This window comes from Callorhinus ursinus, unplaced genomic scaffold, assembly GCF_003265705.2.
Source record: "Callorhinus ursinus isolate GAN/ISIS: 27379988/994484 unplaced genomic scaffold, GSC_fseal_2.0 scaffold4, whole genome shotgun sequence".
In the NCBI taxonomy this organism is placed as follows: Eukaryota; Metazoa; Chordata; class Mammalia; order Carnivora; family Otariidae; genus Callorhinus; species Callorhinus ursinus.
The window spans coordinates 128778685-128803564 of NW_027397066.1; the positions used below are offsets into that span (position 1 = coordinate 128778685).

The 24880-nt window shown below is 40.2% G+C and overlaps 1 protein-coding gene across 8 annotated transcripts in view; it reads left to right on the forward strand.

Moving 5' to 3' along the window:
• Positions 1–24880, forward strand: part of TRIM2 (tripartite motif containing 2) — a 162638-nt gene that overhangs the window by 101350 nt on the left and 36408 nt on the right. For 6 of the 8 annotated variants that reach the window (XM_073892382.1, XM_073892377.1, XM_073892381.1 and 3 more), the window contains 2 exons: positions 7234–7418; positions 10922–11159. In XM_073892382.1, coding sequence (XP_073748483.1) covers positions 7285–7418; positions 10922–11159 — 372 coding nt within the window. In that variant the 5' untranslated portion in view covers positions 7234–7284. The remainder of the gene's footprint in view (positions 1–7233; positions 7419–10921; positions 11160–24880) is intronic. The other 2 variants (XM_025874336.2, XM_073892380.1) reach the window with 1 other exon arrangement.

Genomic DNA, 24880 nt, shown 5'->3' on the forward strand with positions numbered 1-24880 from the left:
TTACTTATATGATAAAAGCTTAGTGGATTTTGTTGCTTGTGAAATAAGTAAAAATATTCATTCTTTGTCTTACTAAGAATTGACAATGTCCTTCATTTGGATATCTGGAGGCATTAATTTCTCCAAACTTATGACTTTCTCTTATCTATCTTTAAGTTGAAGAAATTATAAATATGTAGCAATTTAAAAAAATTTGACCTCGGTTTAATTTTTAAGACTCCCTTGTGCTTTTTTTCCCTTATCTCTCGATTAAAACTAAGACTTTAATGAAACATTTGTATGTATTATTGAAGAGAAATACTTTCAAACTTTAAAAAATTTGCTGCCAAATTATTTACTCTCATAGTTTTTTTCTTTAAAAATGTGACTGAATTACTTCTAATTGTGGCATAATTATAATTTGCACACACCTGTGATTACTTTTTTTTTTAAACATCTGATGCGATCTGTGCCCTTTATCACTTATGTAAGGGTTTTAGTGTCAGAATAGAATTTGTTCTATAATGGGGTTGGCTGTTAGAGTTCTCTGGATGTTATTATTGCGCAGGTTATCTGAAATTAACAGATCAGGTTTCCTGCTCGAATTTGGAGGTTTAGATTAAACCAGATACTGAGGAAAAAACGAGCCCGGCGTAATTATTCAGACTGCACCGTGGAAGGAAGCTTCATTACTATCTGCATGCTATTTTTTCTGCTCTCTTTTATCTTACCCTCTCTCTGCCTTGATGTTCTCAAGCACCTCCATTCCTCAAGTACTTTTTAGTCTTCTTCTTGAAAACATATTAAGGTAAACATTTATTCTAATCAACAACAGAATTAAATAATGCACTTCCTATCCACCGGGGGCAAAAAGGGGTTTGCTGTTGTGTGGGCCTATGCCTTGTGAGGTTCTGAAATAGAATAAATTTCTCTTTCCCCTTCTTGCTAACCTCGCCCAACTCCCAGAGCTTAGGGCCTTGGCCGTCTTCTGCCTCTTCTGTGGTCCCAGAATATGTAGCCTCCTTGTAGTCCCAAAGGAGAGCAAGGGAGGAGACTTGGCAAGATGATGGATGTGGGGAGAGACCCCACCATCCTGACTGCCCCAGGGCACTGTAAGATGAATGTCAGTCAGCCTGACCCCTTAACACTCCATCACACAGACCCAGCCTTCTGCAACTTAGAAAACCCAAGGCAGATCTTCAGAACTGACTTAATTCTGTTGTAAAAGGTGAGGACTTCTATGAAGAAGGCAATGGCTAACAGTTATCTATACTAAGTGGTAGAGGAAATAGGTATAAATCTCCTAAAGACAAGTTGGGAGCTTGGCATAAATCAACTTCCATATGGTAAAACCCAACAACCTGGGAAGCTGTCATACATCCGACCCTGGAGATAAGAGGAACCCTTGGACAACTTGGGCACATCCTTGCCTGAAGACAGAAGTTAAAGTGGATGGCCTCCTGAATATACACCCACTCTCCCCCAAACACACGCGTTCATGCCCATACTGTCGGAACAGATACTGCATCTGGCCTTCTAATTTACAAAATGGCCCATTTGGGATAGAGGCTTGATTTAACTAGAAATAGGTCACCCTGTTTTAATTTCACTGAAGATTGTCCTCTTTTCTTTCTTCTAGTCAAGTCCTCTGTAACAATGCAAATTCAGTTGCAGGTGAATAAGAATATGCTCATAAATTTTCAAAACTAAAAATACCTTGTGTCTTTAAGCATGTTTTCACCTGTGCCCCGAGCTCTAGGTACCACCTGTCCTGGCAGGTAAAAGATAGTACATTGTGTTACAGACAATCCTAATGGTTTGAGAATTTCTTTCTATAAATCTACCAGAAGATTTTTAACTTCTTGGGAAGCTGCTTTTAGCATGTCTGCACCACCGTCATTGGTCCAAGAACAGCAAAAATGCAACATTGCTAATAAATAAAGCCAGCTGAGTGGCAATGAAGAGAAGCAGTAACCCAAGAATGCCATAAAACTAAACAGAAATGGAATCTAGTGCCTTTATGATGGTATATAATCAAATATGCTGCCTCCTACCCACATATCCCATGTTAAAATTTTATTTTCTAAAGGAATCTTGACCTGTTTCCCAACTGTGTTTCCTAGCCCAGCCAACAAGTTGTCAGCAACTCTCTCCCCTTCTCAAGAAGAGGGCTTTCAGTTTGTCATTGGTCTTCCACCCTCCCTTCCTCCTCTTCCTCTTTCTGGTGTCAGCAATAAAACGTTGGGATCATTTTCTGATTTAAATGGTGTAATCTGGGGTGGGAATTGTGGTCTCAACCCTAGAATTTTGGACACGGGCATTTTCTTTTTGTTTCCTCTCCTCCTCTCAAGTTTTACTTTTCCAGTTGGTTGTAGTTTCCACCAAGTTCTAGGAGATTTGAGGATGTGAGCCAGGAAAAATACCAGTGATGACGCGAGGCAAGAAATACTGGGATGGGGTTTTTCTATGCCCCAGGATTCTGTTCCATGCTCATTGCATTTTTGTTATCCTCAAAAGCCATTGAGTTGGCATACCCCCACTAATGAGGAATCTGTGTGTCAACCTTCTTAGACTTTGTATGTCTGCAAGATGTGTCCTCAGCGGTTCTCAATTTCTTTTCTGCACTTTTGAGTGTGTTAAAGTATATCCCTGAATATTTACCCTCTGGCTGATAGCTTATCTTGCTAGAGATTAGATGATCATGCGGGAAGGCAGGTAATGTCTGATGTCAAATGAAAACATTCACATGACTGGTGACGGCCATGCTCTTTATTGTGTAAGTCAACCCATGCCACTCTTTTTTGCTACTGGGACTGAGTCCATTCCCATGTGATACTTGTTCAGTTCCTTCAAAGAAAGAATGAGTGTTTATTATGTACCAGGCGCAGTTCTAGGTGCTGGGACTCCTGCAGTGAGCAGTCAGACAGAAATCCCTGCCTTCGTGAATCTTAACATCCTGGAGAGGTGGGGAGGAGACAATGTGCAACAGAAACACATATATCGCAAAGTGACCGGTGCTATAGAGAGGCATAGAGCAAGGACGGGAGATGGCAAGTACTAGGGGATGGCAGGGGGTGAGGGGGCAAGTGTCAGTTTTGAACAGAATGGTCCAGTTGAGAAGTTGCTATTAAGAGGAGGCCTGAACCCCTCTGTAAGCACTATTGCTGTTGGTTTTCCCCTGACAAGGAACCTCAGCCAGTCTCCCCACATAGTGAGAGCTCTCAGAGCTGGTTAATGTAATAGCACACTAATGTGGGCTATTTCTGTAGTTTAAAAATGGTTCTGCTTGCCTTCCCTTCCCTGTCATTTCCTTTCCATTGGCCTTTTGTCAATATGCGCCATGCTAGTTCCTACATCCAAAAGGATTCAGGTTCCTTCAAAGATAAAGCCCACCCCTGGCATGTCTGCGGGTGCTCTTCTCCAGAAATTGATTCTGTGGACCTTCAGGAGAAGAGTAGTTCTGTATTCTGATCTCTCTTATTATCACGTGCTTATTTCTGCTGGCCTGGTAAGAAGGATCTCTGACACTTCAGAAACCAAGATGGGGAAAGGAGAACAGCCAAGAATCTAGATAAGTATTTATTGCTTTTCTAATCAAAACGACCAGAACTGGTAGTGCCCAAACACTTTGATGAAAGGTTGTCATACATTTTATGTGTATTCCTTTCGGCATATTCAGACTGATGGAAAGTTTCCCATGGTGCTTATTAGCACATTCTGTGCCTCCATTTTCCTCAGTACATTATCCCTTTAGGACTAGTCAAATTGTCTTTCTATTGTGCGTATCCAGTTATATTCAGGGAATGATCATTACCCTGGCAAAGTCTCAGTTTCGGGATCTTTGGGGGTTGGAAACCTTTTGTGTTGATTCTGAGAGTCCTGCAAATCCAGATATCTCAACAAGTCACTTGTGACAAATCTGTAATATTGTCATGATTTTAAATCAGTGTTCATGAGTAAACTTAATTTACCATATAAATTAACAATACTAATGAAGACTTACTCTCACTCACTACAATAATTATCATAAAATTAGGATGAAAATTAGAATGAAATGTTTTTATTTCACTGTTGAAAATAAAAATGTCACCTCAGGAAATTTCATTTAGCTAATGTATATCATTTGATTAAAACAAATGTTTTTTTTTTCCTTGCCCAAACCCTAAAATTCTAAGATTAAAAAAAGACTAAAACCAATTTTAGTTTGATAACAATTTGAAACTTTTTAAAAGCTATTCAAATTAAAATTATTTTTAACTGGTTTTAACTGAAAAGTTCAATATGATTTTTTTTTTTTAATATGGAACATTTCCTGTTCATCATCTCTGTTCAGGGGCCAAGCCAATTATCTGTATCATTCCAATTTTAGTGCTACTGAAGTGAGCACCCCATAATTTTTATCACACACACACACACACACACACACACACGTACACACACACACTCGCACCATACTGGAAAGTGTTAAACTTGTTTAAGGTTAGGTATCAGATAAGGCAGAAGACTTGAAATCTGAGCTTTCTGATTCACTGATTTTACCCGATGACCTTGGGCAAGTCATTTAAACCCTCTGCTTTGGTTTCCTTATCTCAAAGAGAGACAAATCCATTCCTTCCCTATTCTGATGTCATAGGGACGTGGTTAAAGAAAAGCAGATGATGTGCCAACATTCTGAGCTCCTGAGAGATGAGCCACATTTAATCCAATCAATGAATATCATTCTCCATGCTAGTTCTTTAGGGAGACGTTCTATGAAAGAGTTAGCAGATAATGCCAGCTCATTAGATACATCACACAGTGTTTTAACTAATGCAGAGAGTTCTATCTGAATGTGACACTTTTGTGTAACAGGTGCTTTCACAAGGTTCTATCTGTTTATTAATCATGCTCTTTAATGATCTTATCTAGAAACATAGAGTTGAAAAATGGGTGTGTCATGTGTGTAACTATACTCAAATACATATAAATAGAATTTTCTTAATAAAAGTTGACATGTTTTTTAAAAAATTTGGTGATTTGGTGGGGAGAAAGAACAACTATCATTCATGTTTGAAAAGAGTTTCCATTAAAAAGTGTAGAATTGTTGATTCTGTAAATATGTATTTCCCAGCTTTAAACACAAATCCCAGACCAAGTTAAAATGTTACATATAAACCAAGCTTGTGTCGTACATACATACAGCCTTCTTAAAACACAAGGTGTCTTTTAAGGGAGTGTTTTTTAAGGGAGTTAAGGTGTGTTTTAAGGGAGGTGTGGTGGTTTAAGGAGTGAACACTCAAATATAGTCATGAATGCAGGAACGGGTTTTGCATTCTGGCAAACTTCTTAACTGAGCCTCGGTTTTCAAAAATCTGTGGAATGAGAATAATATTACTTCCTGTCTAGGGTCATATTGAAAATCAACTGCGGGGTTTTTCTGTTTGTTTTTTGTGGTTTTTGGTTGTTTTGTTTTGGTTTTGTTTTTTGCAAAAGAGTGTTTCTGTTGGGAACTGAGGAGACCATAGACAACTTATAAAGTATTTAGAAAATTAGGAAGTGAACTTTAACTTTACCTTAACCTTGGCTTACTTCTTTGGGATAGAAGCCAGATGTTCTTCAAGGTGGTAAATGAAGCTGTGTTTTACGTTGTAACTTTTGCCTCCCTTAGAGGCCCGCCACTTTTTTCTCTATTGCCCTCTTCTAATTCTGTTTTTCTGGCATGATCCCTCACATTTTGAAACCTTCTCTGAATTAATTTCACCCGTCCCTCAGATGCCCACACATGAATACCGACAGACATTTCTTAAAATAATAGGAATCATCTGCCTTTTGTCCCTGCTCCACAGCAAATACATCTTAGCCAGGAATCTATACACTTTTAATTCTGAAGAAAACACTCTGAGCCACATACAAAGATTTTAATAGAAAATTCTAATTATTCCATCCTGGCATGTTAACAGTATGTAGGGGTGGGAAAACTTTTCCTCTACACACTTAAATTCTATCACTGAAGCCCATGAATTAAACTGACAAAAGACAGATTATCAGAAGAAAAGGGTGTACACATTTAATTGATAGTTTATTTTTCCAAAATAGTATATATACTGTATTCTATTGATGTTTATTAATTTAATATTTTTAATTTTACATGCCTGGGGGCTTCACAGAAAAGAAGTGAAAACCCAAAGAGGCAGTTTGACCTGGGAGCTTACATACTATTTCAACAAAGGATGACAAATTGTGGAGAAGTGGCTAGACAAAGGAAAAGGAGGTTTAGGAGCAGTAAATTGTGGGAAAGTGACCAGGAAATGTATGGTACATAAGGGTTGCTTAGTAAGCTTTGTTATGCAGACTCCTCTCCCATGCTATCTCTGGTGATGATTAAGATTCTCTTCTTTTTGGTATGGGAGAGCGAGGCACCTTTATAAATGACGATTTCCTTTACAAATGGGAAGTCTATGCTCTGCTTTTAGGCAGATGGGAGAGGCGGAGTGCCCACACCCCTCTCCCGGCCTGCCAACCCCTCCTGCCACCGCGCATCATGTCCGCACCATGTCTGCTGATTCTCAATTGCCTTCAGCTCAAAATAATCCTTATGTCAAGATGGCATATTTTGGAGTGACATTTTGATCCCCGAAGTGCAATAGTTGGGAAAACATATTTTATCTTAATGACACTATTCTATTTAATATAGACTATATATATATTTTAAAATTTTACTTATTTATTTGACAGAGAGAGACACAGCGAGAGAGGGAACACAAGCACAGGGAGTGGGAGAGGGAGAAGCAGGCTTCCCGCGGAGCAGGGAGCCCGATGCGGGGCTCGATCCCAGGACCCTGGAACCATGACCTGAGCCGAAGGCAGACGCTTAACTGAATGAGCCACCCAGGCGCCCCTAATATAGACTATATTTTAATAAGACTATAGGCATATAGTCAAATATAATCATGAATGAAGGAACGAACAGGCAGAGCTGTATAAGTATTTATCCCCTCAGCTGCCACTGCTTTGAAACCTGGCAAACATGCCTCTTTAGACAACACACTTCTTCTAATTTGTTTTGTTTGCATGGTGAACATGTGACCATTTTACTGATTTGCAAAATCAACAGGCATCTCACTGCACTCCCTTGCCAGCATTGAGTGTTGGTTATGGTCATTTCGGGGTCACCGGCATGGACTTCTACCTGTATTCACAGCACCACACCTATAGCGAATGAACCAGTGATTGATTTGCACTTACCAGTTATTATGTGTCTTTCCTGTCTGACAGCAGCCGCGTGCAGGGTCAAACACAGCCGGCCTCCCATGTCAGTGGTCTAGGATGGCCAGTGAAGCCACCAACATCCCAAGTCCTGTGGTGCGCCAGATTGACAAGCAGTTTCTGATCTGCAGTATATGCCTGGAACGGTACAAGAATCCCAAGGTTCTCCCCTGTCTGCACACTTTCTGCGAGAGGTAAGCCTCCTTTGTGCCCAGAGAAGAGAGGTTCACAGACTGATCTCTTACAACCTACCAAAGGGTTCTTTCCAGAATTCTCCTTTACCTAGGGGAGACAATGAATCTTTTGCGCTTATGATAGACATCGAGAAACATAATCATGAGTTACCAATAATTTACTCTATTTTAAATAATTATAAGTGAGAGAAAGCAATCCAGTAGCTACTGATTGATTTCCACGGGACATGGAGCACTAAATATTTTAAGATTAAAATTTTTAGGGCGCCTGGGTGGCTCAGTTGGTTAAGCGACTGCCTTCGGCTCAGGTCGTGATCCCTCAGTCCTGGGATCGAGTCCTGCATCCAGCTCCCTGCTCAGCGGGGAGTCTGCTTCTCCCTCTCCCTCTGCCTGCCACTTTCCCTGCTTGTGCTCTCTCTCTGTCAAATAAATAAATAAAATCTTAAAAAAAAAGATTTAAAATTTTTAAATTTTCCCTTTGTTCTTCGTCAAACAATTTTTGCCGACCACAGTTCCCTCATAGAGGATCTTTGGTGAGGGCCAATTAAAAATCTATTATTTCAAAAAAAAATCTCTTATTTCCTCCCAAAGAACACATCAGTAAAATACCTGTGTATTGAGGAGTTAGTTAAAAGGGAGAGCTTCTTCTCAAAGATACTTCAGAAGACACATACTAACAAACATAGGATGTTTCAGATGAAGAAAAACCTGTGTGTATGAAATAATTATAAGTTACCTGAATATGCAATTCGCTATGTATGAAAACATATTTCTTTATCCTTCTTCGATAGTTTTTTTCCATTGAGTTAATCAGTTATCAAAATACATCTTTACCTTCTTATTTAACTTAGCACATAAACAATTAAGCATATAAAGTTTGTTAGTAATTTGTTTATCTGCGGTCTAATTTAAATATTTCCCTAGTAAGGTTGTATTTTTTTCTTAAAAATAAATATGATAATTATGTTTTATAACATCTTTTTGAATACATGGCCTATTATTATTAAATAGACATAATTAAAATGCTTTAATTCTTGTTATAGAATAGGACATTGGTATTTCCAATGGCTTCAAATCAATGCTAATTACATTTGCCATCAATTTCATAGACATTTGTTAAATTTGATTGGCTTTGGAAGATCTCAGTTGCAACAGAATAACCACATGGTGGTGATGGATAGAGGGAGAAGGTGGATTTGTTACTGGTCATTGTGGTTTTTTTGTCTGTTTGCTCTGTAGAGGGTTATTTTGGGGTGTGTGTGTGTGTGGGTGTGGGTGTGTGTAGAGTTTTGTTTGTTTTAGTGGTGGTATATAGGGCACTAGCACTTTCTACTTTACTCATTTTATACTTTGACGTAAGTACTGTGTAATTCATATTCCAAAATGACTAAATGGAGAGTGATTTTTTCCTCCCCGCTTAATGCGTGTAGCCACAACACGCACACCAGCTACGTGCCCTCTGTCCCTGGGCGCACATGGTGAGATCATTATTTGATGTACTGCAGCCGGCCTCTTTCTATACAGCACAAGAGAGGCACTCGGTCGGAGGGGGCGGAGCCGCCCATCCCCCTGTGCTCAGTGCCGAGCCAGGCACTTAGTTTGGTTCCCATTTACTTGCTCTGACAGGTACAAGCAACACTTCCCGCTGTCCTGGGTCTGCCTCCAGCCCTCTCGGTTGGGTCTAGCCCCATCCACTTCTGTTCCTCCATCTACTGGCCAGTGGTGGAGATTTTCAAGCTCCTATCACAGCAAGTCCCTATGGAATGCGTGAAAGGAGTTTTGAGGTCACTCTGGCTACAATATGGAGAAAGGTTAGAGGATTTAAGGGTGGATGACAGTGTATAGAGCTACTCCAGAAACCCAGGAAAGGATGGTGTAAATCAGACGACAAGAACTGGAAACATTGGAAGGTATTTAGGCATTTCCAGCCTTGGTGATGGGTTGGATGTGGAGAACGAAGGACTGTAAGGAAATTACTGTTTCCAGCATGGCTACCAGTACCTGCTTTGCCTAGATGAATGGATGGAGGTGCTGCTTGTTGAGAGGGGAAGAGCACCCAGTTTGGGGGAAGAACATAGCTTTGGGTTTGGACATGGTGAGTTTTAGGACCCATGAGACATCTAAGAGGAGATGCCAAGAAAGCTGTTGGTGTAGAGATCAGGGGCTCGGAGGAGACATCTGTGGAAGACATAGAAGTATGGGAATGTTGTGCTTATGGCCATGCACGTGGATAAGATTTCCCTGGGAGAGAAGGGTGCCAACAACCGAGCCTGTATGGCTCAGTAGAAAAGATAGAGCAGACAGGAGAACCAAGTGAGTGTGCTGTCACAAACAAGGGAAGATAAAGTTTCAAAAGAGGACGGCTGGGAGGCAGTGGTCAAATTTGATGAGTGCTGCTGAGAAGGATAGGAGTGAAAAATGTCTGTCGTCTGGATGTAGATGCCCTCCGTGACCTTAGCAAAAGCTGTTTCATTTCTGGTATTGACTCAGCTCTAGCTGCCTCTGTGACATAGGAAAGTCAATTAACCTCCTTGGTGTCCGTTTCCTTCTATACATAATGAGGGGAATGAGGCTGAATCAGAGGTTCTCGAATTCCGCTTGGTGGAGCAACAGGGAAACATTACGCAGAGTAGTTATGTAGAGCGAAGGTTCGGGTGCCCAGTTGCCTGGGTTTGAATTCCTGCTCTGCCCTTGTCCACTCAAGTTCTGAAAACAAGCGACTTCGCTTCCCTCCGCCTGTGTTCCTTCATGTGTCTAAAATACCTACTTCCTGCGGCTATTGCAAGTACTTTGAATCTAGCAAACAGCGTATACTTAAGTCATGATTAGCAATGCATTTTGCTAATTAATTAATTAATTAACTAAATTAATTGCCGGTTGAGGAGAGGCAAGAAGAGATCATGTTGGTGTGACTCTGGGTGTCCTGTCCCTGCTTCAAACACAACATTTTCACCGGGATATGTTTTTAACATCTGAGATCTGCTTATGCTTTTGTATGTAAAGAACATTTCAACACCAGCAGAAAACTTTGACCCATTTCTCCCCATTGTAAAGGTCCACAAATCTGTGAACACGACACTGGATATTCTAGACCAATGCTTCGCAACTTTTAATGTGCATATAAACTCCCCGGAGACCTGATTCAAGCAGGCCCGGAGTAGGGACCTAGGATTCTGCACTTCTTCCAAGCTCCCTGGAGAGGCCGATGCTGCTCAAGCGTGGCAAGGCTCCATGGCACGCCACCAGAGTAAATGACGTTATTCTTTTCCTTGAGCATAATCACTTGCCTAATCAGTTGACAGCACCTAATCAGTTGTGAGTACACTTTACCTCTTGGTTTCAGAAATCTTATTTTCCTAGGAGAGGAGACTCCAGAGGGAGTTTCTGCAAAGGAGCCCATACAGGTGCAGAGAACATGTGTGCTACCTGCGGAAGGAGGTGGTCCTGCTCTCGCTTGTGAGCCCCCTGTGCTGACAGTTCCCCTGCTTCTGCTTCCACGACAGGTGCCTGCAGAACTACATTCCCGCCCACAGTCTCACCCTCTCCTGCCCCGTGTGCCGCCAGACCTCCATCCTGCCCGAGAAGGGGGTGGCCGCGCTCCAGAACAACTTCTTCATCACGAACCTGATGGATGTGCTGCAGCGAACGCCGGGCAGCAACGTTGAGGAGTCCTCCATCCTGGAGACGGTCACCGCTGTGGCTGCCGGAAAGCCTCTCTCTTGCCCAAACCATGATGGGAATGTAAGTGAGCGGATCGCAGACATGGCCTGGCTTTGATCTGGGTGGGCTTCGGGCAGTCAAGAGGTTATGCACTAACACAGAACTCCACCTGGAAAATGAGCAATTAAAAGATATTTTTAGTAGCGCTCAAGACTATTTTGCCTGCTTACTTGCTCCAATCAAATTCATGTAAATAAGGAAATCAATCTTCATTGGGTCTAAGAGCACCTATTATTAGTTTCCGCAGGAGAGCAAACCCATAACTATTTGCAGAATGGGTATTCTTTGACCCACATAAACATCTGTAGAGTAAATTATGGATAAAGATTCAATAATGGATAAATTCTGCAAATTGAGAATGATGATTAAAATGTTAATTAATTAGAGTTCTTTATTTTTCTTCTGAGGGAAATTTTTCTTATGCTCCATTAGGCCCTAATCCTTCATAATAAATAGAATTTAAAGATGTGTGAATCCTTGATAATAGGTTATAGATGATGAATTTCAAAATTTTCCTGCTACTAGCAAGCATAATAACTATTAGAAACCTAGGAGGACCTGTGTGTACCATCAAATAACTGATTTACAATAGCCCTGCCCCCTGAAGAGACAGCATTGCCTAAGAGATCCGGCTTTGGATTCAGACTGCCTGATTCAAATCCTGCCCTTTTACTTCTTCCCTGTGTCAGCTCTGCCAGGTTTATTCAACTGTGTCTCACTTCCTCATCTGCAAAAAACAAGGAATAATAGTATTTACTACATGGGATTACTCGGAGAATTAAGTGTTTAAGTCATATAAAGCATTATAGTAAGCTCTTGATAAATGTTAGCTACTAAATTTATTTCTTATCAATGACTTTATTCATTCTTTTCTTTGTAATGGCCACCTCAAAAGTATTAGAAACTGCTTATAATTTAAGGCCCAGGTATAATAAAACCACTATCAAGCAAGCTATCAATCATTATTGTTAGAGCAGAACAATAATTATTTGCCATAACTATTACTTATTTACCTCATTTCATACCACTCTTTCTGCCCAATACACCACAGCCTCACTGGCCTAGAACTGGCCAAGTGGTTTCCCACCTTGGGGCTTGAACTGTTCTCTAAGCCTTCTGCCTCGAATCCTCCGTGTTCCCTCTCTCTGTGGCTGGCTCACTCTCATTCTTCATGTTTCAGCTCAGATTTCTTCCACACAGAGCTGTCTTCTCCAACTGCCTGTCTGAGGCAGACCACCTCTGACACCCAGTTACTCGCCATTACATCCCTTTCTTGATTTCCTTCATGCCATTCACTGGGCTCTGCTTGCCTTCATCTGTGTATTTGTCAGCCAAGTGATCTTCTGGCTTTACTTTTAGAAAGTGAACTCCAGAGGGGCAGGGACCATGTTCACCATTATATTCCTAGCACTAAGCACAGCATCTTATACATGGAAATGTAGAGATAAACAGAGGCTATTTATTCTGAGCTTGCTATAACAAGGAGTCAGCCACCATCACTTATGTTTTGGCAGAGACTCAAAGGCAGGCAGAGGAATGGGAAAGCTCTTCAGTAGACAAAAGGCTTTAGGGATGCTCTGATTGGACGCCCTTGGCGTGGGGAAATAGGAAGCAGGCTAACTAGAAGTGGGGCATCCTATGTGACTGGTTAGGAGTACATATATGGCTTTCTCTGGTTGATATTAAGTGGAAATGGAGACAAAAATTAGAGAAACTATCAGTAATCAATTCCTAGCCATTTGGGGCCAATTGTCATAGATGTTATTGTTTAGCTTTTTGGATTATTAGGAGAGATAGTAGTCTGACTTCCTACAAGTAGGAAGTAGTAGGCTGGCTTCCTGGCTAGTTTATTGTAGATAAAGGAGTTGCTTTCCTGGACAGGTTGTGGGTCAGAGTTCTGTTTTTTATATATGATCTGGCCTTTGTCCATTTGTGAATTCAGTCTCTTACAAGTCAGTCAGTAGGGATTTGTTGAATGAATGTGCCAGACACCATGCTTGACTTTGTACACACCACTCTGCAAAGTAGGTATTAGTTACCTTCATTTTATTTATTTGTTTGTCTATTTATTTATTTTTAGTTAGCTTCATTTTATAGATCAAGAAACTGAAGTTTGAACAGTTTAAGTCCCAAAGCTGATTGACACATCATTAAAACTAGACCAGGAAGCAATAAAATCCTGAGCTTTTGGGTAGCCAAAATAAGAGAGACCTTGTGGATTACATATCTTTCATTATTTAATCGAAAGCACATCAGGCTGTCAATAACCATGGTTTTCTATGTACTGTTCTCCAAAGGAGAATTCGCATGTAAGTTTTGTAAAAGGCACTTTAAAGGTTGCCTTCAGTTAGTTTGAGTATTCTTCTTATGACCATCTCTCACACTGGCTCTTGCTGAGGCTGTCTCCTCCTAGAGCTCACATTCTAAATACTAGTCTGTGAGGGCATTTCCACCAGGTACAAGAGTTGTCTTGAAGCTAGTCCAGGCATGGAGCTCTCTGGAAATCTGATTTGACAGAGGAGTAAAGGTTTAGGAACATTAGGAGATCCACTGTAGACACTGGTCTAAATTTGGGATGCAGAGAGCAATCGCGTAGAATGAGAAATATTCACAACTGTAAAGATTACATCAGTAAGTAAAGGTAAGAGTGTCATGAATTCAGGAAACAGCTTGTGGCTCAGTGCAGTGAGGGCACAGAGATGGGCACTGGGGGTGGGAGCATAGGTGAGCTGAAGAATACTGGGAGGAGCCTGGAAGGATAACTGGGGAGAGATTGTGAAAGCTATGAATATCATGGAGAAAATGTTCGACCTAAATTTCATATGCAGTAGGGAAACATGAAAACTTTTAAGTAGGAGATGGGTATTTTCCTGGCCTTACTGATGGAAGGCTGCAACATCAAATTTGAGTTTACTGAGTTGTCTAAATAAGAGATGCTAAGGGGTGGGAGAATGGCATCAATCGACCTGAAGAAGAGAGGATGAATTTCAGAGAAGAGAGTACTCTTTCACTTGAGAATCTGCCTCCCACAAATAAAAAGGCATATGCTAAAACCTTTCAACTAAGCTATTAAGATTGTGAGAATTTGAGCCATTAAAATTGGTCATACACTAGGTCACAAAAAACCATCATTATTTTTTCCCTTTGTGTAGACCAAGTTCCTATACCACAATGCACTAAAGTTGCATTAGTAACATACATCATAGAAAAACCCCAGATCTTTATTAAAAGCTCATAATTATTTGATCAAAAAATTTACAAAATTAGACTATTTACAACATACTGAAAGTGAAAACCTTATCTATTAAATGTATAGAGGAAAGTCAAATCTGTACTCAGGAAATTTTATAGGTTTATTTTCCTTTATTTAAAAAGAGTTCAATTCAAAAAGTTAGGGAAAACAAAGTAAATATATGGAACCCAAGAGCAAGAAAATAATAAACTTAGTTTGAACATAATAAAACAATTGAGTTAATAAATCTAGGAGCTGATTTTTTTAAATTAATGAAATAATCTGACATCCGATAAAACAACAAAAGGGAAATGTAAATATATCAAATTAAGACTAATAAAGAGATCAATACAGGTAAAAGGAATTTTTTAAAAGATTTATTTATTTATTTGAGAGAGAGAGTACGTGAGCAGGGGGAGGGGCAAAGGGAAAGGGAGAGAATCCTCAAGCAGACTGCCTGCTGAGCATGGAACCTGATTCAGGACTCAATCTCAAGACCCTGAGATCATGACCTGAATGGAAACCAATAGTCAGCGCTTAAGAAACTGAGCCATCCAGGCACACCTAAAAGGAATATTTTTAAATGAGTAAGTCAATGCTGTGTGCTAAAGGCTAATATACTGAAAATCTGAATGAAATGGATGAATATCTAGGAAACTGAAAATGATCAAGAAGACCTGAGTAGACTGATAATTTTGAAGGAAACTGGTAAAAACTTAATTTGAAACTGAATTCCTTCAAACCTGTATAAAACAAATATGATCCGTAGGATGTATATTCTGCATCATAAGAAAAGATAGAAAGCTCCCCAATTCACTCAAGATATACTCATATCCCTAAAACGAAAATCTAGTGAAGACAAAAAAAAACTATTCATCAGTTTATGAAAGTAATTGTAAAATTCTTTTTTTTAAAAAAAGATTTTATTTATTTATTTGAGAGAGAGAGAACATGAACAGGAGGAGGGGCAGAGGGAGAGGGACAAGCAGAGTCCCTGCTGAGTGGGGAGCCCGACCTGGGGCTTGACCCCATGATCCTGAGATCATGACCTGAGCCACCCCGGTGCCCCAAAAGTAACTGTAAAATTCTTAATTGAAATGCCCCAGCAAATTCTTACTATGTAAGAATTAAGAATTAAAGAAAATTATGAACATCACAAAAGAATATGGGCAACAAACTCAGAAAAGTCACAGAGGATACAAAATGGCTAATTATAGTATGAGAAAAAAATGTCAAATTTCACAAATAATCACATCTTTCCAAATTAGCTACAGGTTTTTAAAGATAATAGGTAGTGCTGATGAGAATATGGGGAGATATTTTTGTATGCTGTGGGCGGGAGTGTAAATTGCTCTGCAGAAAGTTTATGTCTATTTGTCAAACTGTAATGAATGTTTTACACAACTTCCTACCCTTTAATTCAGTAGTTCCACTAATAGAAATATTTCTAAGGAAATAGCTGGAGAAGAGAATGAAGACAGAAGCATGTTAATTGAAAATTTTACGTGATAGTAAAATTGGAAATAATTTGAATGTGCAATATTAGGGAAATGGTTAAATTATGGTTAAGTACATACAACTGATTATTGGGTAGCCATTGAAACTGATGTTTTGGTAACAAGTGACATTTACGCCAATATGTGAGTATGCTTGTGTGTTTATGTAGACTTTTGTTTCTAATTTGTAAGACCACCCTATATATGCAATATAGAAAGAAGGGTATTCTGTGCCACCTGGGGGCAAACAGAATTCCTAAAGATGTATTTCCTGAGCAATAGAGACCTCAGCAATAGAGACCCTTGGATGCAACAAGCTGCTAAGCAGAATCTCTCTTAGAGATGCTGATTCCCTTAAAGTTAAAGAATCCTTTCGGTTAAAACTTTGCCTTGTCTCTTTCCCAAACGCATCACATCAAATCCACTAAAAATGAAATCTGTCTATAGAGTTGGAACCTCCTTGAGGTAGATGAGGCTATTTAAAGCATGTTTTGAGTGCTTTCTCTATGCCGGGTCATTATGATTCTTTGGAATCATAAAATTTATAAGCCAGCAAGAGGCCTTGGACATTAACAGTGTGTGTCTTGAATCATTCTATTGTTTCATTGTAGATTGTAGTTCACTGCTGCTGCTTTGAAACAGGGGTCCTCATTGCATATTCAAGTCAAATACAAGCAATATTGCAGATAAATTGCTGCAGTTAATTGCCACGGGTAAATCTTTAAAAGCAATTCAAGCGTCGGAAGGTTAATAAAATCAGGTAATTAACAATAAAACAGGATGTTGTCCTCATAAACTGCCTGGTGCTGATTAGCACATGTGGATGAAAGCCTGTCATTTAAGTGCTGTGACACTCTGTCTTCTAATTAAACTGCCATGGCTGCATTGTCCAAATACAACGGAAAATGGGAATAATGGTCAGTGATTTAGGAGGTTCTTTGCACGTAAAGCGGACATTTGAGCTCATGCTTGCAGTCCCGGGAACACAAATGATCATTAAACCCTGATATGGCTTGCTTAGGTACCTTACTAATGAGGTTGTTAAGAGGTGCAAAGGAGAGAGCCTCATTAAGAATGCCCTACCACTAACAAGTCCCCACTTCCACAAGCCTCAGCTACGAGGCCCTGACCACCCTTTCTAGTATGTTGGTAATGCATACTTCTTGCCTTGTCATCTTCACAAATGGTGACTATCTGCCAACAAAAATAAGCTAGTCCTGGCCTCTGGCCCATCCGTCGCTGGGAGCACCAACATCATCTCACTCAAGATGGATGAGCTCAGCTGAGTCTCACACTTCACACGATTAACTCTCAGCTTGAGTCAAAGCTGCCAGAACCTGAGCACAAGCATTTGAGAATGACTGGTTGTTCACATTTCGGAATGATTTTAGGGCCTTTCTTTCCAAGAAACACTTAGGAGACCAAACCGGGGACAATTACCCAGGTATGCTGCCATCTCTTCAAAGATGCATTTTTTTAAATTAAGGGAAAATTCATATAACATAAAATTAAACATTTTAGCCATATAAAAGTATACAATTCAGGCCAACTCTTGATTTTGGCTCAGGTCATGATCTCAGGGTCCTGATATGGAGCCCCAGGTCAGGCTCCGCACTGGGCATGGAGCCTGCTTAAGTTCTCTCTCTCCCTCTGCCTCTTCCCCACCTCCTGCTCATGCTTTCTCTCTCTCTCTAAAAAAATAATAGTTAAAAAAATAAAAGTATATAATTCAGTGGTTTTTAGTATATTCAAGAGGTTGTGCAAATACCACCACTAATTCCAGAACTTTTTCATCATGCCACTCCCCATTCTCCCTTTACCCTAACCCCTGGCAACCACCAGTCTGCATTCCACCCCTATAGATTTGTCCATTATAGACATTTGATATAAATCAATCATAAATTATGTGCCCTTTTGAATCTGGCTTCTTTCACTTGGCATAATGTTTCCAAAGTTCATTTATATGGTAGCATATAGAACTTCATGCCTTTTTTATGGATAAATAATATTTCATCATCTGGATATACCACAATTTGTTTGTCCATTCACCAGTTGTTGGATATTTGGGTTGTTTCCACTTTGGGGCTATTATGAATAATGCTATGAACATGCATGTACAAGTTTTTGTGTGGATGTATGTTTTCAGTTCTCTTGGGTATATACCTAGGAGTGGAATTCCTGGGTCCCGTGATAATTCTGTACTTAACTTTTGAGGAGCTACCAAGCGGTTTTCACAGTGACGTCACCATATTACATTCCCACCAGCAAAATATGAGAGTTCTGATTTTTCTACATTTTCACCAACACTTGTTATTAACCGACTTTTTGAGTCTAGCCATCCCCATTCAGTGTGGAGTATCTCATTGTGGTTTTGATTTGGATTTCCTTAGTGACTAATAATGTTGAGCATATTTTTTTGTGCAAATTGGCCATTTGTATAGTTTCTTTGGAGAAATGTCTATCCAAATCCTTTGCCAATTTTTGAATTGGGTTTTTGAGTTGTAGGAATTCTTTATATATTCTGGATACTTCATCCTTATCACATATATAGCAAGCAAATATTTTTTCCTATTCTTTTCATTCTCTCTCTCTCTCTTTTTTTTAAGCTTTTATGTTTAAGCAATCTCTACACCCAACGTGGGGCTCAAACTCACAAGCCCGAGATGGAGAGTCACATGCTGTACTGACTGAGCCAGCCAGGTGCTCCTCTTTTCACTTTCTTGATGGTATCTTGATAGTGCCCTTGATGCACAAGATTTTATTTTGATGAAGTACAATTTTTCAATTTTTTGTTGTTGTTACTTGTGCTGTTGGTGTCATATCTAGGAAACCATTGCCAAATCAAAAGTCGTAAAGATTTACTCCTATTTTTTTTCTAGGAGTTTTGTAGTTTTAGCTTATATATTTAGGCCATTAATCTATTTTGAGATAATTTTTGTATGAGCAAAGTAAGGGTTCCACTTCATTCTTTTACATGTGGATATCCAGTTGTCTTGGCATCATTTGATGAGAAGACTATTTTTTTCTCCATTATGTGGTCTTCGCACCCTTGTCAAGAATCTAGTTGACCATAGACATATGGTTTTATTTCTGGACTCACAATTCTATTCCATTGTTCTATATGTCTATCCTTATGTCAGTAACATAGTATTTTGATTACTCTAGCTTGGTACTAAATTTTGAAACTAGGAAGTCTGAATCTTCCAATTTTTTTCCCCCCAAGATTGTTTTGTCTATTCAGGGTCCCATGTAATTCCATCTGAATTTTAGGAACAGCTTGTTTCACTTCTGTGAAAAAGGATGCTTGAATTTTGATAGATATTTCACTAAATCAATAGATCAATTTTAGGAATGTTGCCTTCTTAACAATATTAAGTCTTCCAATTTATGAGCAGGGACTATCTTTCCATCAATTTCCATTATTTAGGTATTCTTTAATTTCTTTCAACAATGTTTTGTAGTTCTCAGTGTACAAGTCTTACACCTAAATTTATTCTTAAGTATTTTCTACTCTTTTTGATGCTAGTATAAATGGAATTATTTTCCTGATTTCATTTTTGGATTGTTCATTGCAAAGGGTATAGAAATACAACTCATTTTTGTTTGTTGATCTTGTATCCTACAGCTTTGCTAATAGTTGTGTGTGTGTGTGGGGGGGGATGTGTATTCTTTACAGCCTTCTATATATAAGATCGTATCATCTCTGAATAGAGAAATTCTTACTTCTTTCTTTCCAAAGTGTATGCATTTTATTGCTTTTTCTTGCCTAAATGCCCTGGCTAGAACTTTTAGTACATTGCTGAATGAAATGGCAAGGGTGGACATTCTTGTCTTGTTTCTTATCTTAGGGGCCACCATAAGGTATGATGTTAGTTGTAGGATCTTGTAGAAACCTCTTATCAAGGGGTTGTATTCTTGAGGAAGTATTCTTCTATTTCTAGTTTGATAAATGTTTTTATCATGAGATAGTATTGGGTATTGCCAAATGTTTTTTTCTGCCTCAATTGAGATGACCATGTGGGATCCCACACACACGCTTTATTCTATTAGTGTGATTTATTACATATACTGATTTTTTTTCTAGGCGGAGGAATGATTTATTCTCCTCTTTCAAGGGAGCAGCCTCAAAAAGCCCAATAGTACCTTCCATTTTTACCCCTCACCGGATGTTACCTTCGCATTCTTCCAGCAACCCTGCCAGATAGAGTTTACCTTCATTGGGAAAATCCATCATAGCTGCAGAGGTGGGGGAGGGCGGATGGTGGGGGCTAAGGGGTGGGAATGGGTGTCGCCCTTGCCCCTCACTGGCCTTCCCCAGTCCTGTCCTTCCTTCAAAATGTCCATATTTGTTTCCTCCCTTTTCCCCTTCAGAACTTTCGTTATTGTTAGAAATTCGATCTCTCTGATGAGGGAATCATTGTGCCACGATAAATGCTGCTTCCCTTCTGTCCCATTCATTCAGAGACCTAAGGTGAGGCCCTGGCTTTGACACTAGGACGTTGTGTGAGCTGGGGATGCTGCTGCTGACTTCTCTGGGCCTCTTTTTCTCAACCTTCAAGTGAGATGTGACAGCAGGTGTAAGTCTCTATTTCTAGTTGAAGTTCCACTTGGAGTCTTTGAGGGCAGGAACACTTAAACCACTCCTGGGAAGCCTTGTAAAGCAACCCATCTTATCCAGGACGTGCATTAGAATCATTCATGAAGGGACACCCGGGTGGCTCAGTCATTAAGCGTCTGCCTTCGGCTCAGGTCATGATCCCAGGGTCCCGGGATAGAGCCTCTCATCGGGCTCCCTGCTCAGCAGGAAGCCCGCTTCTCCCACTCTCTCTCTCCGCCTCTCCGTCCTGCTTGTGCTCTCTCTCGACAAATAAATAAAATCTGCTCACCACACCTTGCACAGGGTTCTTTGGCTCAAAGAAATACTCCTTTAATGAGAGGTCTGGTGAGAGTCCATGGTCACCCCGTCTCCTCTTTCCCTCTTTCCGTCTCTCTTTGCTGGTCCTCCTCATCTACTCTCTCCTTCGGCACCAGCCCTTGTTCAAGAATTTCCTTCTGTTCTGGCTCAGCAAGCGTGCCCCCGTAGCTCTCGGGTTAGGCAGCCCCTCACGGAAGATTCCACCACAGACGCGAGCACCGCCTGGGAGGGGTCCCCACGTCGGCTGCGGGAATTGGAATTCAAGCCCTGGACCGGTTTGTAGGAGGAGGACTTCCGCCGTCAGGCCTCTAGGTGGCACGATTCTTCTCAAGGAGCTGCAATGAACCCTGGCTGGGTGTGGGCTGCAGAGCAGGGACTGAGGTCTGGGAAGGGCACAGGGCACAGACCAGACAGCCCACTTCCTTTCCTCCAGGTTGATCAAGTCCCCACACGAGCTGCCGGCAGAGAGCCTTGGGAACAGGAGGCCCCTGCTGCAGTTCAGCATCTGGGCAGAAAAGCCACGGTCCTAGGTCTGAGGTCTGCTTCCAGCTCTTTCTGCCTCGTGGGCTCCTTTGTCTGTTCCTCTGGGTCTTAGTGGCTCACCCCCTCACTTGTCTGCCTCAATCCCCAAACTTGTCATTTTGTATCTTCTTGCCAAGAGTCCTGGGTGAGCCAGTCCCAGCGTCTCTAAGCGAGGTCCTCAGCAAGGGCTGACCCTTGGACTCAGCTGCTGCATGAGGTCATTAGTGAGGAAAACTTGGAGAATTTCTTTTGCCTTTTTGAAGAGTTGGCTGGTATATTCTCAGACATGGAGGCCTAGAGGATGATGGAAGTTAAAAACAGCAGTTGACCTCTAGCCAGACTCCAGAACTGTGTGAGAAGGGATTTCTGTTGTTTTAAGCCACCCAGTTTGTGGGACGTTGTTATGGCAGCCCAGTAGGGTCTCAGGTTTAACATCATTTCCAGGAGCAGATCTCCATCAGACACCCGTTCTGCTCAAACCTTCCTTCTGCTTAAAATTATAGCCCAGGCACCTGGCATGGAGACCACACACAGAGAACTGGACGAAGACTCTCTGGAGCGAGGAGTGATGGACCCCTACAAAGGGCCACACCTGGCAATGTTTCAAGTTGTCTCCAGAAAATAATGCAAATTCTTTCCAAAGGCATGTACCTCCTTCAGAAACCTCAGAAGGTTCCCACTGGTAGCCTTCCAACAAATATGAGTTTACAGTTGAAATACACATGACAAAACAAGGTTTTAAGACCAAGAGTCAGTAGCTACATATACTGATTTTTGTATGTGAACCACCTTTGCAGTCCTGGGATAAACTCCACTTGTCCATACTGTATAATCCTTTTAATATGCAGCTTGATTCAGTTTAGTAGTATTTTATTAAGGATTTTTGCCTCTATATTCATAAGGGATATGAACTTTTCTTTTCTTGTGATGGCTTTGGCTTTGGTTTTGAGGGTTGTGGCCTAATAGAATAAGTTAGGATATGTTTCCTCATGTTCTATTTTTTGAAGAGTTTGGAAGGATTGGTGTTAATTCTTCTTTAAATGTTTGGTGGAGGGGCGCCTGGGTGGCTCAGTCGTTAAACGTCTGCCTTCGGCTCAGGTCATGATCCCAGGGTCCTGGGATCAAGCCCCGCATGGGACTCCCATGCTCCGCGGGAAGCCTGCTTCTCCCTCTCCCACTCCCCCTGCTTGTGTTCCCTCTCTCGTTGTGTCTCTCTCTGTCAAATACATAAATAAAATCTTAAAAAAAAATAAATGGTAGAATTCATCAGTGAAGCCATCTGGTCCTGAACTTTTCTCTGTTGGAAGTTTTTTGAATACTGTCTATTCAGATTTTCTATTTCTTCTTTGGGCCAGTTTTGGTAGTTTGTGTGTTTCTAAGAATTTGTCCATTTTATCTATGTTATTCAGTTCATTGGCATACAACTGTCCCTAGTGTCCTATTTGTCAATGTTGTTGATCTTTACAAAGAACCAACTTTTGGTTTCATTGATTCTCTCTACTGCGTTTCTATTTTCTATTTTATTTATCTCCACTTTCATCTCTATTATTTTCTTTTTTCTTCTTGCTTTGGTTTTAATTTGTTCTTTTTCTAGTTCTTTAAGGTTGAAACTTAGACTACTGATTTGAGATCTTTCTTCTTTTTAAAGTAGGCATTTATAGCTAAAATTCTGCTCTGACTGCTGTCTCTGATAAGTTTTGGTTTATTGGGTTTTCATTTTTACTTATCTCAAAGTATATTCTAATTTCCCTTGTGATTTCTTCTTTTACTCATTGTTCAAGAGTAAGTTATTTAATTTTCCAGATTTCCTTCTGTTACATATTTCTAATTTAATTCCCTTGTGGCCAGAGAAGATACTTGTATGACTTTAATATTAAATTTATCAAGACTTTTGTGACCCAATATATGGTCTATTCTGGAGAACTTTCCAAGTGTACTTGACAAAAATGTGTATTCTGTTATTGAATAGAGTGTTCTATATATGTCTGTTAGGCCTAGTTGGTTTATAGTGTTCAAATTCTGTATTTCTTTATTGATCTTCCATCTAAGTGTTCTATCATTAATGAAAGTGTGGTATTGAAGTCTCCAGCTATTGTTGAATGTTCATTTCTCCCTTCAATTCTGTCAGTTTTTGCTTCATATATTTTGGGGCTCTGTTGTTGGGTACATATTTGCTTGTAATTGTTATATCTTCTTGATGAATTTATCATCAACTCACTATATAATGTCCTTCTTTATCTGTTGTAACAGCTTTTGTCTTAAAGTCTATTTTGTCTGATACTAGAATAGCCACTCCAGTTCTTTCTCTTTCTGTTTTTTTTTTCTTTTTTTAGGGGGGGGGCAGGGAGGGGCAGAAGGAGAGGGAGAGAGAGAGAATCCTAACCCGGCTCCACACCTAGCTCAGAACCCACTGACCTGGGACTCCATCTCACAACCCTGAGATCATGACCTGAGCTGAGATCAGGAGTCCGACGCTTAACCGACTGAGCCACCCAGGCACCCCATTCCCGTTCTCCTTTGATTACTATTTGCATGGAATATCTTTTTTCACCCTTTTAATTTCAATCTATTTGTGTCTTTGACTCTAAAATGAGACTCTTATAGACAGCATACAGTTCATTCAAAGAGCAGTTTTTGAATACTTATTTTGTGCAAGCAATTACCTAGGCTCTGGGTAAGAGAGTTCCTGTCTCAGGAACTTAAAATCTTATAAATATTTCATAAAATGGGGTATAAATAAAAGTGCTTTGGTGGGAGCCTTCACTTTGTGAAAATCCACCAATCTTTAGTAAGACTTATGCCTTTTTCTGTATGTGTGTTATACTTCAAGACAAAGTTCCCTCCAGGAAGTACTTTGGGAATTCAAAATTGGAAGAAGTTCTTTTCAGCTGAGAGAATAGGGGAATGCCTTCACTGGGAAACTGACTTTCAGCCTTTATGTTATATTGCTACTGAGAGTTCATCATAATCAGCATAAGGTGGCTTTATTTTCATGTAAGCAGATGATATCATCATCTTCATCATCATCATCATCATCATCATTGCTGCTGCTTCATCATGCCAGTACCAAGCATCATCTGTTTCTTTGTGCATATTAACCTACTGAATTCTCAAAGCAGCCCTATGAAGTAGGTTACTCATCGTCTTTATTTGACAGAGGAAAACTTGAGACACAGTGAGGTTACCTAAGTGGTAGAGCCAGAATACAAATTGCTCAGTACTGCTTATCTCTTATAGAAAGAGTATGAGTTCTCAAAGTGTGGTCCAGGAACCCTCATGGGTCCCAAGACCCTTTGTGGGGAGGGCAGTCCATAGATCAAAACTATATTTATAATAATACTAAGACATTAAATGCCTTTTTTCACTCTCATTCTCTCAAGAGTATACAGTGCAATTTTCCAGAGACAATATGATCTGTGCTATCACAACAGATTGAACGCAGAAGCAGATATGAGAATCCAGCTGCCTTCCAATAAGCCAGACCCTGAAGAAAATTTTAGAAATGGAAAACAATGTCATTCTTCTCACAGCATTTTTTTGTTTTGCAAAATAGTTATCTTTCATGAATTGTATTATT